Source organism: Hipposideros armiger, unplaced genomic scaffold (assembly GCF_001890085.2).
Source record: "Hipposideros armiger isolate ML-2016 unplaced genomic scaffold, ASM189008v1 scaffold_437, whole genome shotgun sequence".
Taxonomy (NCBI): Eukaryota; Metazoa; Chordata; class Mammalia; order Chiroptera; family Hipposideridae; genus Hipposideros; species Hipposideros armiger.
This window is the reverse complement of record NW_017731787.1, coordinates 681,835-700,593: the sequence shown is the minus strand read 5'-3', so window position 1 is coordinate 700,593 and position 18,759 is coordinate 681,835. Positions and strand designations below refer to the sequence as shown.

The 18,759-nt window shown below is 43.6% G+C and overlaps 1 protein-coding gene across 23 annotated transcripts in view; it reads left to right on the top strand.

Moving 5' to 3' along the window:
- The window catches only part of NCAM1 (neural cell adhesion molecule 1), a 337,864-nt gene that overhangs the window by 295,862 nt on the left and 23,243 nt on the right, over positions 1-18,759 (top strand). For 6 of the 23 annotated variants that reach the window (XM_019665253.1, XM_019665252.1, XM_019665243.1 and 3 more), the window contains 5 exons: positions 823-954; positions 2,098-2,112; positions 6,322-6,369; positions 7,948-8,007; positions 11,354-11,356. In XM_019665253.1, coding sequence (XP_019520798.1) covers positions 823-954; positions 2,098-2,112; positions 6,322-6,369; positions 7,948-8,007; positions 11,354-11,356 — 258 coding nt within the window. Of the gene's footprint in view, positions 1-822; positions 955-2,097; positions 2,113-4,447; positions 4,451-6,321; positions 6,370-7,947; positions 8,008-11,353; positions 11,357-18,759 lie in introns of all 23 variants that reach the window. The other 17 variants (XM_019665255.1, XM_019665250.1, XM_019665260.1 and 14 more) reach the window with 8 other exon arrangements.

Here is an 18,759-nt window from a genome sequence, read left to right as displayed (position 1 = left end):
AAGAAAGAAAGAAAGAAAGAAAGAAAGAAAGAAAGAAAGAAAGAAAGAAAGAAAGAAAGAAAGGAACAATCACTTTACCTTCCTAACTTCCCTCTGAAGCCTCATCCCAACTTTGTGGAGATAATTCCATGTCACAATCTGTCCAACTGGCTTCTTTTTGTAGCATCACTTTTAGCTATTTTTTTTTATGGTGGTAAAATGCAATATAACATAAAATGCACTAGTTTAACCATTGTCAGTGTACAGTTCAATGGCATTAAGTACAGTCACATTGTTGTGCAACCATCACCACTATGCATCCCAAACTCAGTTACCCATTAAACAATAACTCCCCATTCCCTCCTCCCTGACTCCTGGCAACCATCTCCTGTCTCTATGTAGTTGGCTATTCTAGGTACTTCGTATAAGTGGAATAATACAGAATTTATCCTTTTGTGTCTGGTTTATTTCATTTAGCGTGATGTCCTTAAGTTTCATCTATTTTGTAGCATGTGTCAGACTTTCATTCTTTTTTAAAGCTGAATACTAGTCCATTGCATGTGTATACCACGTTTATCCATTCATCTGCCCAGTGACACTTGGGTGGTCTCCACCTTTTGCTATGGTGAACAATGCTGCTGTGAACATGGGTGTACGAATATCTGTTCCAGTACCTGCTTTCAATTCTTTTGTGTATATATATCCAGAAGTGTAATTGCTGGGTCAAATGTGAATTCTATGTCTAAGTTTTTGAGAACTTGCCATACTGTCTTCCATAGCGGCTGCACCATTTTGCCAATAGGCTTTTCATCCTTTGTTATCCTTCCCGTATTCTCACAACAGCCAGCAAGGAGGGCATCGTCACCATCATGGGCCTGAAGCCTGAGACGACGTACGCAGTGCGACTGGCAGCCCTCAATGGCAAGGGTCTGGGCGAGATCAGCGCAGCCTCCGAGTTCAAGACGCAGCCAGTCCGTAAGTAAAGACAGCTGCTCTGCCTCTTCTCCCCGCCCACCCTCTTCTTCTGGGGGTAACGGGGGCCCTGAGCTGGTCCAGACCATTGTTCCGATGACAGCTTTTTGTCTTTCAGATCCCTCTGCTCAAGGTGGTCTCACCTCCTAGTTCTCTGGCCCTCAGGGATGGCTGACACCCAACCCCTTTATCTTCTTTCTCAAAGGGCTTGGTGACTCTGTCACAGCAGCTGGTCCAGCTTGTTAGAACAACAGCCAGGGAGAAAAACCCCAGCACATTATTAAAGGGAATGAGGAGAAACACAGCAGGGTGTTGTGGAGGGAATTGGGAGATTTGCTTTTGGCACCAGTCACAAAGTCCCTAAGCACCTTGTTACTTGAAGGAAGAGGGTACGGCAGTGACAGTTCCCATAATTAGTTGTGGGACTTTTGATGCAGCAGCGATATTAAGTTATAGGAAAGCGGAGACTGCGGTAGGATGTAGGAGCAGAAGCAACGCCCCAACAGTGCGAAGGGAAGAGGACGCGGAGGCCTTGGACTTTTCTGCTCCTCCTCCCCTCCCACACCAGGAGCACACCTCAGGGGCTCCCTCCCTCACAGCCTCTTTGAAGAGTTGCTTCTTCCTGATGCCATTCAGGGATGCATTTCTGTTTTCCTCCGTCATTCCCTCTGTCCTTCAACCATACCTGCTATCCTTTCCCCAGCCTTCTCACAGATAGCCAGGCTCGGGTGAGCCCTGCTCTAGTCATATCCCTCCACAGAACCGAGGCAGTGCCCTGGCAGGACCATGAATCCCTCCAGCTGAAGGAGACGCTGGAGAGCCAGACTCCTCGAGTGGTCCCAGAGCAACCTGGGCCCTCGCTGACTCCTGGAGTTAACAGGCACACAGGGGAATCCTTTGCTTCCTTCTCTTTGAAGCCAGGAGCCTGCAAAGTGATCCCTTTACCTCTTCCCAGAAGTAGAAAGCCTGTCTGATCTTCCTTCTACAGGAATTGCTTCTTTCTGGATTTGAAGTAATTTGATAATTTGAGTTTCCAGCACCATGTGTTCTGAGGATCCTATTCATTTCTTTTACATCTTATTTTTTTTTCTTGGGTCTGTCTCTTGTCTTTTCTTTTCGTCTGTGTTCCATCCATGGGAAATGCAGATAGCCCTCTTCCACGTAAGTGCCTCTTCGTACTTCATTACCTGTTTCTATAGCGTTAACATCTGCTAGTCCTAGTTTTTAATTTAGTTCCAGTCCCTTTTTGTCCCCTAGAGGCTGAAGTAGATGACTGCCTGGGCCCTAACCACACTGACCTTAGTCTAGTCTTGTTAATGTCTGTAGGTTATTCCAAGAGGCTAACACTCGTCCTGTTTTAGAGCATGCAACTTTTATGTCTTTTGAAATTGTGTTTATTTATTAATTTCTGTGTGTGATGATTCCCCTGTGATACTGATGATGTTTGCTGAGCCAAGTGCGGTGGGGGTCTGCAGATGGTCTCTTAATAACATGCTATAGCACCGCCTCACCTTTAGCCAGGATGCCAGAAAAGTGACCACGTCCTCACCAGGCCCCTGTTCAAAATCCCTTCACGGGAAGGAGAACCTGGAAGGATTTTCACATTCGCCTTTAGGGGATAAAAGAATTGAGCTCATTGTGCCTTCTCTTTAGTCTAGCAGGGTGGTAGCTGCAGGGCACTAGGAGGGACTAGTGGGGGAGGCAGCAGCTGCAACTGGAAAGAGTAGCACAGAGTTTTGTTCTAAGCTACAGGGACATCCCGCAGACGGGATCCAGTCAACTCTGCTCTTTAGCATGAGGTACTTCCAAAATGCATTTCCATGTTTGGGAAAACTAACCAGCTACTTAGTAACTCTACTGCCAAGCATGTAGAGAGCCATGATTCTCCCCGGAGGGACCTCCTAATCGTATAAGCTGCAGCTAGCGGACGTAGGGAGTAAGGGGAACAGGGTGCTGGCCTGCTAGTTCAGGAGCAGAACTGTGGTCTGGTCCCTGCAGCCTGCACAGGTGCCCCAAGCTTCCCTTCCGCTAAGGCTTGGCTCCTTCTTCCTATACTGAGCTCAGAGTAGTGGCGGGAAGAGAGACTAGGAAGAAAACATATTCAGAAAGCTGCACACTCTTCTCATAAAAAGCTCCTAGCTCCTGAAAGGCACACAGGGAAGCTTATCTTTTAAAAATTTATTCAAAAATATTGCAGCAACAGCAGAAACTAAGTAGCTCGGTGTAGGCGTTTTGAGATTTTGAGCAAGTCCTAAATTCACTATCTCAGCAGAGTTGGTTTCTGAGTGAACCAGTTCTAGAAGGAGTCAAAATGGGGGTGGGAGGTGGAGTTGTCAGGTAGGTCTGACAGCCGTCTGCTCTGGGCTGGCAGCGCCTTCCTGAGTGAATGCAGAAGGAGCAGCTCTGGGTGTGAGAGTGCCTTCCTCCTAGACCTTAAAGCTTAGTCTTCAGCCTGAGTCTTCTTGTTTTCACTCTTCTAGAGGCTAACAGGACACGAATGCTGGCTTAGTTACATTACAGAGAGGAAGGCTGTTGTGAAGCCTCCTCTGAGGTTCTAACCAGTAACGGGGGCTTAAGAACTGAATCAGAGTAACTAGGTCTGGGACTCAAAGGCTATAAGTGCTTTTCATCCTCTGCCAGCTCAGCCTTTGTAAAGGTGAGAATTTCTATGGCAGATGCTGTTTCAAAAGTCAATGTTTACCTTTTAAAAAAGAGAAACCTCTAGACCTTGTTGTTTGTGGTCTGATAGTATGAAAATGGTAATTAACCAAGATTCCAAGAAGCCTTTTGGAAAACGGTGGGATCGGTTTCCCATTCCAAGCAGATCATGACTAATACAGTAGCAGGCATTGCTAGTGGCATGAAAAGTCAGTTTTCTCAATCATTTAATAAAGTTATTGTTTATAGAATTAAAAAGCAAGCTTCATTCGGATAAGGAGAACCATGACACAGCCATAGAATTGAGAGTGCCTTTTTCAAGAACTTGAGCAGGGTAAGAGGTGGAAATACGTGGGAACATCATCTTCTCACTAAAGTTGGTCATTATGGTCTTTCCTTGCTCCCTCATGGCCTTCCTAGAGTTGCTGAAGTGGGGGCCTAGCCCAAGGGGTGTCGTGTTGGTCCTAGAGCTATCCTGAAAAAGGATATAGTTGCAAGGAAGATGCCAGCATTTACCACTGCTGTGACAGCACCCACTTACTGCTACTAGGGAGTAAGGACAAGTTTTAGGAAGGACCTTCTCTGAGTTCTTCCTCTCATTACTTGGAAGGAACAAAGGTTGTCTGAACTTAGGTAAACAAAATCAGCCATCGGTAGTGACAGCCATTTAGCTGCATGCTTATGCCAAGTCCAGGAACCAGCAGTGTGGGTTTCTGACATCAGTTCATCTTACCTGCTGACAATGCATTCCCCTCCTGTAATACTGGGGTGCAGATGTACAGCCTGATCCTGTGACACTGGAGTTAGACTGTGGGTGCACCCTCACCCCATGGGGAAGAAGGTACAGGATCAACAGGAGCTGGCACACTAGACAGAGTCATTGCTGCCAGACCGCTGGGCTGGGAGATGTTAGGTGAGAGCCAGTGCATTTCACATTAGCTCATCCCTTGAAGTTTGTTGAGATGTCTCAATAGTGGGTTGCCTTCTTGGTTCCTTAATAGACTTCTCCACATGCAGAGGCATGAATATGTCAAAGCAGAGATGAGTGGGTGAAACTAGCCAAAGCCACAAATACCTCAAGGACTCCTGCTTCTGAGCTGCCAGATTCGAAAGCAAGGCTCACCTGTTTGGAGGTGCACGTGTGCAGTTCATAAATGTGTGTGTGAAGGTAATGAGGAAGCTGTGATTGCAAACAAGCACATAGAACCCCAACCTGGGAAAATGTTGCTGTTTCATGTATATTTAGGATGAATGTCTTCATGCCACTAAGACACCCTTAGGTGGAAAGCTGACAACCTGTGTTTGTCTTGGGAGTGGCTGCTTCCCTATCAGAGATGCTGAGACCCTAAAGAGATGATGTCACAATTTATTATGAATCTTTTCCTCATGACTGAGCCACACACCTTCAGAATTTCATTGCCTGGATATTGCCTCTTAATTGCTTCTATAGCATGAGGTAAACAATTTACTTCAGGGTATAAAGATTATGTATGAATGAGTTTCTACTTTTTAAAAGAGGCATCTTGAGATTTTTGTTTTCACGTTTTGCCCCCTAAATGGCACACTGCAAGTCTAGGTCAAGTGCATTGTGATATATGGTGTTTAAAGCACATAAAACTCCATCTTTTGCCAGATAATATGGACAATCAGGCCACAAAAATAAAAGAGAAAGAGAGAGATACACTTTTACCTGAATTAACCAGACTACCAAATCATGATGAGTTAATAGCTTATGTTGCTCTGGTTCCAGTGATGTCGTAGTCTCCTAGTTTAATGAGGTACCATCTAGAAGGCATAAGGAAGACCAAATCATGAGTGTCAAGACAATGTTGACGATATGGTGATCTTTTTCTAATTTTTTATATAGCTCCAAAGGGACTTGGTCTTGTGATTGTGGTTGAGACAACTTCTTGGAATTTGCCTTAGTATTGGAAAACTAAAGATCTGTCCAAATTGTCTTCAATGCACCATTTTTACCCATTTTCCATGCATAAAGTTGGTTAGAGTTACCCGTTTAGCAAGAATAACATTCAACATTATTTACATCGCTCGCCATACACACAGCAGTATTCAGAGAATCACATTCGGTAGGGTTTTTTTTTTGGAGGGCAGCAGTGGTTGTATTATCATCCAGATGCCAAATAATCATGAACCTCGCCCCGTAGTAAATGTTAATAAGTAGGATGGTGATTTCTGTTTTGTTAGGATATTAAAATTAGGGAGTGAGATGTATAGGTTTTGCTACAAATATGTGCCATCAGTGTAAACATATGCCTGTACAGAAACACATAGAGATCTACTGTGAAAAGCCAAAGGCTTCTCCTGTGCTTGTTCATCTTAAGCTGAGGTCCAGGTTCCCTTTTCTCCTGTACGTCTGACCCTGTGGAGACAGCTGGTCCTGCTGAACTGGCTATGTGTTTTCAGGCAGGGTTGCAGGCTTCTGCGGGCTTCTGCAGCTGTTCCTGGCCCAATCCCTTACCTGAAGCCCAGGCTTGGCAGGCGCACAGCATTATGGTTTGAAGTCAGCGTCCTGCTCTCTACTGGTCTGCTGGCTTCCTGTTCTTATGCATGGTGTTCTTCTTTCCCACTTTAACTTGCTTCAGCATCTCATACTGACATCCCAGGGTTGGCTCTTCCACTTTTTCATGCAGTATCTGTGTACCTTGATGATCTTTTATCCCTTTTTTTTCACCTTCATTTTTCTTTCCCTAGTGGCTCCTGCTAGCTCTTCTACCCCTGTTCCATTGTCTCATCCAGATAGTGAGTATTATTTTCTTCATCCATCTCTCTGCAGGTTGCTTTCCACCAGCCACAGTGGGTCTGCCTAATGTTATCTCCTTCACCAGGTGATAATTCAACTCTGTTGGCGGAAAGCAGCACCGGGTTGTAGAGGAGAAAATGAGAAGAGAAATAGGCACAGGGCCTCTTAGATTTGTGGGAGGCAGCACTCTCCTGAAGGGGAGGAAAGTGAAAAGCATGGTTCTGGACAGAAAACCCTGCGTGCGGGCTCCCCGAGGCTGTTGCAGCCCAGCCCTCTGCTGGGATTCTTGGTGAGCTGGACCAAAGCTGATAATTTGGAGAAGCCAGAGGAATTTGCTAAGAAAAATTTCTGTTCTGCAGGGTCATAAGAAATGCTTTGGGGTGTTGTGTTTTCACCCTCATTTTAATTGGCACAGTTGGATTCAGACATTGAAATTAGCTAGTGAGGCCTATAGCTTTCACTTTTTCCATACATGCATATATTTCTCGTAAATATTTGGGGAAAAATAAACAGTATCAGTTTGCAGATGTGTTTGGCGGCAGGCGCCTAGGCAAATTATTTAACCCTTCACAAGCAAGCCTTGTTTTTCTCCTCTGTGAAATAGTATGAGTTGCTGCCCTCCCCTTGGTCCCCTGCCCGAAAAACCCAACAAACACAGTGTTTGTCAAGTTGTGTTTGCCCACAGGGGAGCAATGCCACGACGCCCGACAGTGACGTCACCTGGTCAGTCTCAGCCTTTGTCATCCTGCCTGAGCTCCACTCATTGATGATCTTACTTCATTTGGCTGTCCTGTCCTTTTATCCCCTGCATCCTCGGGAGTAGAGAGAGCTCCTGGTCTGCCACTGTTTGGAGTTTTGAACCTATCTTTCTGGGGGGAAAGAACAAAGTGAAGCAGCAGCTGAGTGAATTCCCGGGTGTCATGCAACCCACGCTCAGAGCAGCAGAAGGTGCAGACAGGGCCGAGCTATTCAGCTGGCTGTGTTCTCCCTCCTACCTCAGCAGTCCCTGCCTGCCCTTTGGGGGCAGCCGCAGGAGGTAACACAAGCCCCCCCATTGCATCTGTTTGACTTAGAAACAAGCTTACCACCCCACCAAGTACTTTCCAGGCAGTGTGCTGTAGCAGCAGGAGCTCAGGCTTGGGAAGCAGAAACAGCCCCAGGTTCAAATCCCAGTTCCACTACCTCTGCATACAACTCTAGGATCTTGAATGAGTCACTCGACCTCCCCAAATCTCAGATTTCTTATCTCTCAAATATCTTATAGGTATTTGTGAAAATTAAATTATCAAGTATGAAAAACACAAAACAGTGCCTAGCATGTAGTAGCTGGAATTCATGGTAAGAACGAGGGCTATGCTATTTCTTAATGCATGTGAGTAATTTGTCAGCAACAGCTCTGATAATCTCTTTAAAATATCTATATTTATACTGATAAATCAAGAGAGAAGGGAATGAGAGAATCTCTCCTTCACCATCTCTGTTTTTTCTTTATAATAATGGCTTAAATATATATATACACACATATTTAATTATGAATTTATCTCCATTCTCTCCTTTACCTTTCTGTGCCCTTTCTGTCCTTCATGTTTCCATAGCAACCTGGCCTCTTCCTGCCCTTACAACCACAGAACCATCTAGTGAGTACAGAGCTGAGCTGCTCTTGGTCAGACTGCTGCTTGTTGCAGAGCCCACTTCTGGGTCACAGCGCTGCCCGTGGTTTTCCCTTGTATTAAAGCAACAGTTGTGAGTGCATGGCGGCCGCTCGCCTGGTGTGGTTTCCTAAGCATGCTGTCTGCTTGGCCAGGAGAGCAGACTCAGCAGCACCAAAAGAACTGGGGTGATTATTTAAAGCATATTCTGTGCATGAGGAGACTTTTCCAAATTTACCCTCAAGTTAAAAATAGAAAAGGATTAGAGAAACGCTTGTAACGCAAAAGAACAGCATCTCTTTCCAACTTTTGTTGCCCCTCCCCTTTTCTCTCCTTTCCACCCCATGCGTCCTCGCGCGCGCACGCACACACACACACACACACACACAGATGCTCATATAGAAGTAACTAAAAGTCTTAGAACAAGGAAAAGAATAGGAGAAAGTGGCCATTTGGGGAAAGGTAGAGGGTGATGCAAAGAAGGAAGGAGTCATTGCTTCCTGATAGCCTCCTTTGTCTGGCTGCAGAGTCAAGGAGGTGTGTACACAGAGCTATGTGAGTAGGAGAGGCACTTTCATCTCCTCGCAGGCCTCAGAGTGAGAAAATTCATGGCCCAAAAATATATAGCCAGGCTTGCTCAAGTTTGTATGTTGAGAATCCAGATGAAAGTTCTGGAATTCATCTGATGATAGAGTCAGGGCCAGACTGTATCATCTTTTCCATCATGGAAAACTTTACACTTCATCACAACCGTAACATGTTCCAAGCTAGTCTTTATAATATGCTAATGAAGTGAGCTTGTGGGTTAGGCCTTAAATCTCTTGACAAATCAACTGGAGCTGTGTGTGTGTGTGTGCGCGCGTGTGTGTGTGTGTGTGTGTGTGTGTATGTGTGTGTGTATACGTGTACGTGTGTGTTTACAGTGTGCGTCCACAGCTGTATGGGAGTTTTAGATTTTATAATTCTGAGTGCACAGAAAAAATGACATGCATCCCAATGAGCAAGACTCAGAGCGAGAAGACAGAAAACAGGTGTGCACAGAACAGCTCCCACTCGCTCTCTACTCCCTGGGCCAGGGTTTCCGATACATAATTGAACAGAAAAGAAAAGAGTTTCCTGGTTCTGTGTGTTGCATGAAATGGTTCTTTTTTCTACTGCAGAACATAGCTAAGGCTCTGCTTTCTTGGTGTTCTCTCTGTGTGTGCTGCAATGAATTTTAATTCCCGATGCTTTTGAGGTTTCATTTTGTCAGCAGAGCAGAGCAGATGACAATGAACTGTGCTCGCATGGGTTTAATTCAGATGATTTTTTTTTTCACTTAGAAAAGGAATGCAACTAACAGCACCCTTTCTTCTTCTAACAGTGACGCTCCTGTCCTTTCCAGCTTGGGTGCAGTGTGTGTGCCAGGCACAGTAGGAGAAAGCTACAGTATGCATTTGCACAACCCGTGTCATGTTTAAGGTGTCTCACTGTAGGTTGGTTTTCTCTGGAAGTAAACTACAATCTTGGATCCAGATTTTTCCTCAGGGAAAAATTAGGTGTTTCTCCCCTGACATATGTTTAATTTTTAAATATCAGACATTTCTGCCCACAGATAAAATTCTTAGTAGTGACATCCAAAGAGAAGGAAGTTGGAGTCTTTTTTTATTTTGAACCACTTGACTGCTGATCCAAATTGTAAGTCCCAGTGGATACTGCGATAAAGGACAGACAATCACAATTGGGCAGCAGCTTGTATTTAGCATGAATGTATTCCTCAACAGTAAGGCAAAATGTAGCACATGTGAATTGCAGTGGAACTAATAGCAAAATTTCTAGGAGCATCTGAAAATCCATTAATCATCAGTCAGTCCATAGGGTTGAAAATAATGTCTCCTATTTTTGCTGGTGTGTGTGTGTGTGTGTGTGTGTGTGTGTGTGTGTGTGTGTGTGTATTTATCTATTTGTAATTATGAATGAAGGAAGCTATCCTAAATAAAATCAAAGGATAAACTTTTCAGTTGTATATCGTCCCTGCAGGGCACCGATGGCTGGAATGTGCCAGAACCTATGCAGTGTCAGATAGTAAGAAGCGCACATTCTGTCAGCTCACAGAGGCAAGGGAAATGGCTAAAGCATTTCTCTTGAATTATTTTTAAATAGTGGTGTGCTTTGGGCAGAGAGGTATCTTCCCCTCCTTTCTTGGCCCTTCTTTTCTCTTAGCTTCAATTGGCAATAGCCAGAACTTCCTTGGCCTATGAAAGTTGAGGTGGGAATGCCTTTTGATAAAGCAAGGTCATTCGTATCAGTTAAGTAGCAGATTGCAATGTAAATACAACATAGAACAAAAAGGAGTGTGGATAAATCCAAACAAGAAAATTATTTTTTCCACTGTAAAAATCAAATTTGTGTCTTATCAATGCAGCCATAATTCTAAAGCGATAATGGTATCCACAAATGCCCAAGCATTTGTTTCATGTCCATCTCTCAACTCATTGGATCAGGAGTTTAGTTTCTGCTGTTCACTGTGGACAGAGCCATTGTCTCAACCCCCAGAAGGAATCCTATTCCCTTTCTGCATTGACCTCTCCTTTTAGGCGTCTCAACTAGGGTATCTCATCTGGGCCTGTAGGATAACATGGGAAGATGAACAGGGAAGTGAGAAAAGACCCCCAGGGCCACCTTCTCAGGCCTACTTTCTCCAAACCTCATTCAGTCCATGCCCCCTCTCCTCAGTGTGACAAAAAGGAAACATGGAATTATTTTTCTTAATGTAATGTCATATTTTGTTCTTACAGAGCACACAGTCTATGCCTTAAAAATCAGGGGACTTTCCCTTCATGGCCCATGTTCTGTTCCATCGCCCTTGTTTCCCAAGGATGCCAAGACTTTTCTGGAATCTGTGAATAATAACTTGCTTTTGTCTTTTCCTTCAACAGTCTCCTGGATTGACTTTGACACCTGGGTCCTGACAGAAACACCTCTCTATTTTAAAACAAGTTTTACATGTTCCTTGATGTGTTATTAATATGCAGTGTTGCAGCTGTATCTAATGCTTATTGGTGTTAACCAAATGCTCTTTATGATTTATTATTCTCCTATTTCTGGGCGGTTTGACCGTCCTCCCAATGTTTCCTATATATGCTGCTAATTTAATTTAATTTCTCCTTTTATTTAGTCTGTGATTTTGTTGTTGATTTTTCTCCCTGCCCATTGTTTACATCAGTTTTTAATTTTTTGTATTTTCCATGTGACCTTCTCCACTTTCCTTTCAACCAATCATGTGCGTGCGTATCATGTGACTTTGTCATGTGGCTTGCATGGTGCTGATGATGTCGTCCACGCTGGTGAACAGAAGGTAAAATTCTTTGTTCTGATTAGTGAAATAAATCTGGGACTACAGCCTGGCACCCAGGGCCCACTCATTTCTTCCTGTCTCAGATTTCCTAAGCAAAGCCATTTGGGAGATTTCCTCTTGTTCTCAATTCACATGCAGAAATCATCATTCTTTGCAGCCTGGACATGGCAATTTGATACCATGACAGCCTTTGGTTTAATACTGTGCCCTAAGAAATTTGGCCTTGCAAACTGCTCTCTACAATAAAACCACTTTAACCACAGCGCAGTTTGCAAACTTGAATTTTTACCATATAGTTCATAAAAATTATTTCCCAGAAATCAGTTTTGTAAATTAGCTTTATAGCAATGTTGTTTAACTTTATTCAGTAGTTCTAAAAATCACACTTGCTTTAAAATGAGTCACATTTTGCATTTCCATGAAAATGTGAAAATATATGTTCACAACATGGAAACATTACAGACAGAAATGTATCAATTGCAAAGGTTGTGTTTGGTCAAAACCAATGACAGTGCTTTATAAAATTCATACAAATTGAGGACTTTCTGAAATGAGAGATTTAAGAATTTTGAATTAGAGCAGTTTGGCTGTGATTACTGAGGTGTCACTTTTCAACAGTGACCCTCTCCCGGGCAGGGGGGAAAACTCAAAACAAAAGTCACTTGGCAGTTACATGACTGGAGATTTCTGTGTAATTGAGGAGTACATGATTGACCTTTGCAGCAAAGGAGATAAAATTATAGCCTAATTAAGTGCATAGCAGTGACAAAATAATTAGTTAATATTGTGTCTGTCACAACCTTGCGAAAATATTTCACGCTTACCGTAAAGAGAAAAGGAAGCCTCTGCTCACAGCTTTCCCCAGTAAAAGCAAACACCTATTCAAAACCTGCCCTGGGAGTCATATGCATCCTGTTCTCTTCTAACTGAAAATTTTTACTTCAAACAACAACCTGAGACACATATAGGCTGCATTGATCAAAAAAGCAAAACTAACACCAATAACCGCCCAGTGTGCCCATGCATGCAAGGGGTTCCCCGTTTGACCTCACTTCTCTGAGAACTGATTGGGCGACATCCACACAAACAAAACCATTGACTGCTCGTCTCGCATGTTCTTTGTTCCTGGTCTGTCCTTTTGTTGCGTGCTCCCCACATGTGTGAGCCCTGTGTATGTTTCCTCGCCCTCCACACTGACCATCTCTGAAGACTTCAGCTCTCTAGATATGGCCACTGTGCCCCTGGTTAGTCCCATTTACAACTAGACTCCTGGACAGAGGTCTTGGATCAGAGCCCTCCTCATTTCCAAAAAAGGAGATGTTTGACATTTGCGTTGTTTGAAATTCAGTAGGAATGTCCCCAAAGCAGGGGAACGTCTGATGAGAACTTACACTTGAAAAAAGTATCCTAATCTGTGAGTCTTAGGGCAGAGAAAGTTGGGAGCCCAAGATTTTCTTAACTCTGAGTCTTAATCCAAAAAATTGTGGTTTCTATAGCCCCCTAAGAGGGACCAGGCCCTTTTAGACTTGTGGTGACTGCTCAGAAGCTGATGTACTGGGGAAAAGCCTGGACCTTCCCCCTGAAATCTTAAATGTGAGCAGATGTTGGGTTGAAACCCGTTAATTTCTCTTTTAAAAACAAGTTTGGTCATTTCTGTGCAATGCTGTAATTCAGAATGAAGCAAGACACAGTGTTAACAAGGTAGAAACTAACTCATACCACTGAGGAGAGATCTCTTCCAGACATTTTAAGCAAGGCAAGAAATGTTTGAAGATGTTTCCTGCAGTTGCCCTAGAAACACACCTTAGCAGTGGTCTTGGCTGTCAGTAAAAAATGTGGACAGTACTGAAAAAATCACTGAAAGACTATGACATTCCAAAGCATGATTACGCCTCATCAAACCACATTTCTGTCTGAAATCCAATGTTCCCTGTTCACCACTCTTCCCCACCCCCCCAAAAAAAAAAAACCAAAAAAAAAAAAAAAAGAAAAATTGCCTTGGATGCACATACCATATTCTGGATGTTACATGTACCTTAGGTTCCCATCCACAGTGTTTACTGAGCCCAGCACTGAATTAGAAAAAGAAGGGATGTGAAAACAGGCATTGAGCACCATGCCCCAGAGTCACTTGGTTCCTGGAGCCTACAGAGCTTTGCATGTTGGGGTTCATGACAGGGAAACCTAGGCACCTGTCCCGAGAGCCCAGGCATGGATTTGCTGTGGTGAGCTAAAATGCCCCTGATGCAAACGTTTATTTCTAATGCCCTGGCATCACGTAAGTACAGGGCCTCTTCCTCCAATGACTCCATCAGCTATTGAGGACTCTGTGTAAATGGGACTCCCCTCCCTTCCCCCACCAGCATGTATGTGATAAGAAGCCCCTGCACCCCTCTGTCAGTGTGCTGCATGTTGGAGCATGGGTCCTGCCCCGCCCGTTCATAATGATCTTTTTTTATGTAGCTACTGACACTGACTTGTCCTAGGACATGCTGATTCTGACGAACTAAACTCTTTAACACCCACTCTTCCTTCTTAGATTGAAAACATCACTAACCACCCCTTCCACCCCCTCCTTTATTTTTTACAGCTGTGTGTCTGGATTGCCACGGTCTCTGGCAGGTCGACATAGACTTTCCACCCAGGGTTCTGCTCTAATTGCCTTTATTCCTAAGGATTCCCTGCACTGCGCGAATCCTGTGGCCAGGGACCGGGGGCTACGGACAGTGCCCGTGTCCCTAGGGTTTGCCAGTGTGAGGGCTGAAACCTTCCAGGAGCCTCGTACTTAAGAGGTGATCTGACATGCATGAGATAGTGGTGAGCATGAGCACAGCGCCCCCGCCTCATGGCCTCTGCGGCGGGAGGCATGTTAATTGTTGGGGATAGCAGTCATTTCAGTCATAACTTCCTCAGCCTGGATCAGCCCCATAACCACAAGCCATACCTTCGTGGTTATATTCTCTTTTTAGGATGATGAAACAAAGATAATTGATCAATTAATCTGTTGGTGTTTTCATGTCACCCGTGAGAAAGGAACTGGTATTTTTGTGGTTTGGTTTGTCAGAGTTCATTTGTTGCTGTTTAATTTGTATATCATGCCACCATTTTCCTCCCCACCCCACCCCAGCACACACATTCATATTCATAATTCTTGAGAAAACTGATGCTGGAAGGGATTTGTGAACTAGACACCTCTGTGAGCTTGGCCACAGAGAGCTAAGCATCCTTTCTCTGTAAAAGCTGGGAACCAGTCATGCCCACACCCACTCGTTCTGTTCCCCAACACTCCCTAGAGCCAGAGACCAGGATGCAAAGAGTCAGGTCACATGAGCACAAGCAGATCCTTAGCAATTAAGACAAAAGAGCTCAAGAGAAATAGTACACTTCACTCCCAAGACTTGATTTGGGGGAGCAATGCTTAGGACAATTGATGCCCATCTTTGCACTGTGAACCACTCTTTAAGTGGTCACAAAGCCACCTCAGCACCCCTAGGATAGCCAAGTAAGTTGTCAAATGGGTGTCAAGGAGAGTTTGAGAGTCCAAGAATGTATGCAGTGTGGATCACGTTAGAGTCTCTGGTTTATTATCTAGGCGAAGCGCGGGGCCTCAGGAAGGAGAGCTAGTGGTGTAATAATTCCAAACCCTGATTCCCTTAGGTAGTCTGCTGATCCCCCAAGGGGCAGTGAAACTTCAAACCTCTTGATGTAATTGTGAATGTTCCTGAGTTGGAAAAATCAAATAAGCCTCATGTATTTGAACAGCTAAATCGTACATTTTGGACTTTTATAAAAAGCCATACACAAGTTTCACATTGCTTGTGAGAAATAATCAGCAAAGGGAACAGGAGTTAGGATAAACAAAGGAGCAGTAATTGTAACGCCAAAGAATCCTATTTATTAGAAAAAGAGAAAGATTCTAACGCAGCCCCTACATCCATCACTGGTTTATATTCAGATGCCCAAGACTCTACGTATCCCTTGAAAGAGAAAACAAAACAGACGAAGAAAGATCCCAGATCAACCCATCCTTTCTTAGTTAGGCATGCCTGTCGGCACCTGTCGGCATTTCATTCAGAAGAGACAACTCTTGGTTCTTGAGCTTTTTAAAGTGAGAAATAGAATATTGTTTTCCTTCTAAAATTCACTGTCTGAACGCCCTGGGCTTGCTATAATTTCTGTTGTGGAATTCAGATATCCAACAGTAGTTTTCTGACCCCAGGGCTTCTGCTGATGAGGGGAAGGACATGAAGCTGACTCCGATTTTAGGCACAATAGTACAATAATTACAAAGAAGAACCTATAATCTGCATGGCCAGAAATATACACTTCAATTACAGTATCTAAGGGGAATTCATAGGACCTGCCTGTAATATTTCTGACTGTATGTGGTCTCTATGGCACATTCTTTTTCTCTTGCATACATGATTTACATTCTTCTTGAAAATACCAGAACTGCCTACTATTTCATATTTTTTATTGGCAGGGTTTATTTTTAAGGCACCGCTGTTTTAGTCTTTACATAAAATATTTGGAAGGGGGAAAATTGACTCATGGCTGAAGCTAAACTCGGAGGGTGTAATTAACCCCAGGGGTTTTCTTGGAGCAACCTGCCGATTGCTGCTGAATTGCAAACCAACATTTACAAATAATTACGATATTGGTTTTGCTGAAATTACCCATAATGATTTCAATCAGAGCAGCCATCTCAGAACAGAGTGCACATTGGGACCCTCTAAGAAATTTACTCTCCAATGTGTTCAATAAAGCAGTGAGCCTCCAGACTGCCACGACCCTGTTTCTGCAGCGTTATCGCCCCTCCCCTCCCTCCTTCCCTCCACCCTTCTCTCCCTCTCTCCCTCTCTTCCTCCTCCCCTCCCTCGTCAGGCATGGCTGGGGACTTTCACAGAGCACTCAGGAAATATTTTCTGTACCCCATTTCTAATCTTTAAAAAATTTAGCCAACAGTAAACATTTGAAGATGCATAAGACAATTGATTAAACAAATATTGCTCTTTCCCCATGTTTATGTGCTTGTAAGTTACATAGCCACAAAGCTGGTCAGGATCCCTGTGATGTCAGTTGACTGTGAGCTTCCTTTAGAAACTGTTACAGGAAGGGCTACTTTCTATACAAGGGCCCCACCATTTTTTTTTTTTTAGTTGATCATAACTCAGGTTTTTCATTGGGCAAATAAAACCTTGTCTTATTCACCTTTGAGACTCCAATGCCAATAGCGTACCTGATACCTAGTAGGCACTCAATATCCTTTTGTTGAATAAATCATATTTAAAGCACTCTAAATGACACACCTGAATATTATTTGACATAAAATGCTCTAAATTCTACGAGAAAGTAATACACACATATTAAAGTAACATGGTTGTCACTCAGATAAAATGATAGTGTTATAGTGTTCTAACTTTGGTAAATGTTACAACTATGTTCTAACCGTATTATAGTTTTTAGTGGTTTCTCTGTGATTCCATTTGTATTTTTTCAGAAACAAATCCAAAGATAGGAGCGTACCTTCATCAGGGCTGTTGGTTTCTGCAGGGATTCCTTGACAAGATTTTTATTCATATGTCTTTGCAGGAACTTGGGGCCTCTTTTCAAAAATGGGACTTTCTTCAGATAACTTTTTAAAAATTGTAAAAAAACAAAAAAACAAAACAAAAAATGGACAACTCTGTGCCTTAGAAATATGGAATTGTTGATTTGGAGGTAAATTTTCCTAAAAGTGGATGAACATCCTGTATTTTGTGTTCTGTCTTATACAGTGTCATGAACATAGCCACAGTGGTTTTGATAGTCCATCCTAGAGCAGTGACTGTCATTGTGTCACAGTGATTTCAATGTCAGAAGGAGCCTTAGAGAACATCTGGTCCAGTATTTTGCAAATGTGGAGACTAAGGCAGTGACCTGTGCAAGACAACAGATGCCCCTGGACTCTACTGTACCATCCTTAGCAGTCGGTTTTACTTCACAAACATCAGGGATCTTCACAAACATCAGAGAGAGCGCCTCTTCTAAATAGATGCCTCCCAAAGCAGAGTTCTTTCTGTGTTTGGCGGTATTGATTCAGCCTGGAAAACCCACACTGCTCTGAGAGGAAATAATAAGGAAGGTGCAGCCATGGTAGCCTCAGTGGATTAATTTCTATTTCCCTTCTAAGGAGGCCTTGGGGAAAGGGCTGGGTCCTTGCCTAGTAGGTGTGTTGAAGGGACCACTGATTCCACCTCCCTCCCTACTTCTCAAGGCAAATCGACCATTCATCACAGAGTCAGGGTTGTGATTCTGAATACAGAAAGTTATAATGATTAGTGTCCATCTGTATTCAGGCTCAGGTCACCAACCACCCTGGTTTGCCTGGGACTGAGGGTTTTTCCAGGTGGTGAGACTCAGTGTGCTAACGCCTGCAAAGTCGCAGGCTAACCGGAGTGAGTCGGTTACTCTAATTCAGTCAGAGAATAGGATTTGTAAAGTTCTGCACCTCCTACTCCCATTTGTTCAGCACTGGTGAACCTACACAGACCTGCCCTACTCTAAAATGTACTCCACTTTGAGTTTCTTCTTAGCACATTTATGATGATATGAGACCTAACTGAATTGTTGTCTATGACTTAGAACAGTCCACAAGAATTTGAAAAGCGTACGTGCCTTGACATTATCTAAACCAAGTTTCTAAATATTTCCCACTGAATACTTGGGTCCAGCTGCTACATAGTGACATAAAAACAGGACAAGTCTTTGCCTGAAGCCCATGTATCTTTTTATTCTTGTCCTTCCTTAATTACTAGTTGAAGCAAACAAGTAAGAAGCACGGCTCTTCCTAAATAATTTACGCCTCAGACATTAAGGTTCCGCATCTTCCCTGTTGCAGGTTTTATGTGTGCTCGTTACTGCTACTTGTGGAACCCACACGTGCACACTGGTTACCTTGGGACCATGTTAAAATAGAGTGCATCTAACAAGCTCCCAGGTGGTGCACACACTGGCCCAGGCTGAGTAGCAGGGCTCTCCATTAGCATTCTCTCTCTGCTCCCTCCTTGTCTCAGGAAAATCAGGACACTGGGCCACTTTGACATTGCCAGAGTCGCTGAACGAGGAGGCTGGGCTAGACTGGCCTTGCCAACAGCCTTCTCATCAATAGCCAAAGGTACACTTTGGAGTGTTTAGATACAAAACCTGATGACAAGCCTTTCCTGGCTTGTCACGTATCTTCCAGGGAACAAGCCAGGACAGCTCACCCAGAAAGTAACTGTTTTATAAACTCTCCCAAATGTTCTATCTGAGGTTATGAAATAGATTCAGAGATGGTTCCCACAGGAAGGGCAGGATTCCCATGTGTGTTAAATCTTCATTTTAACTTTTTATATCAGATGCTTTCTCATTTCGTTGCTTTC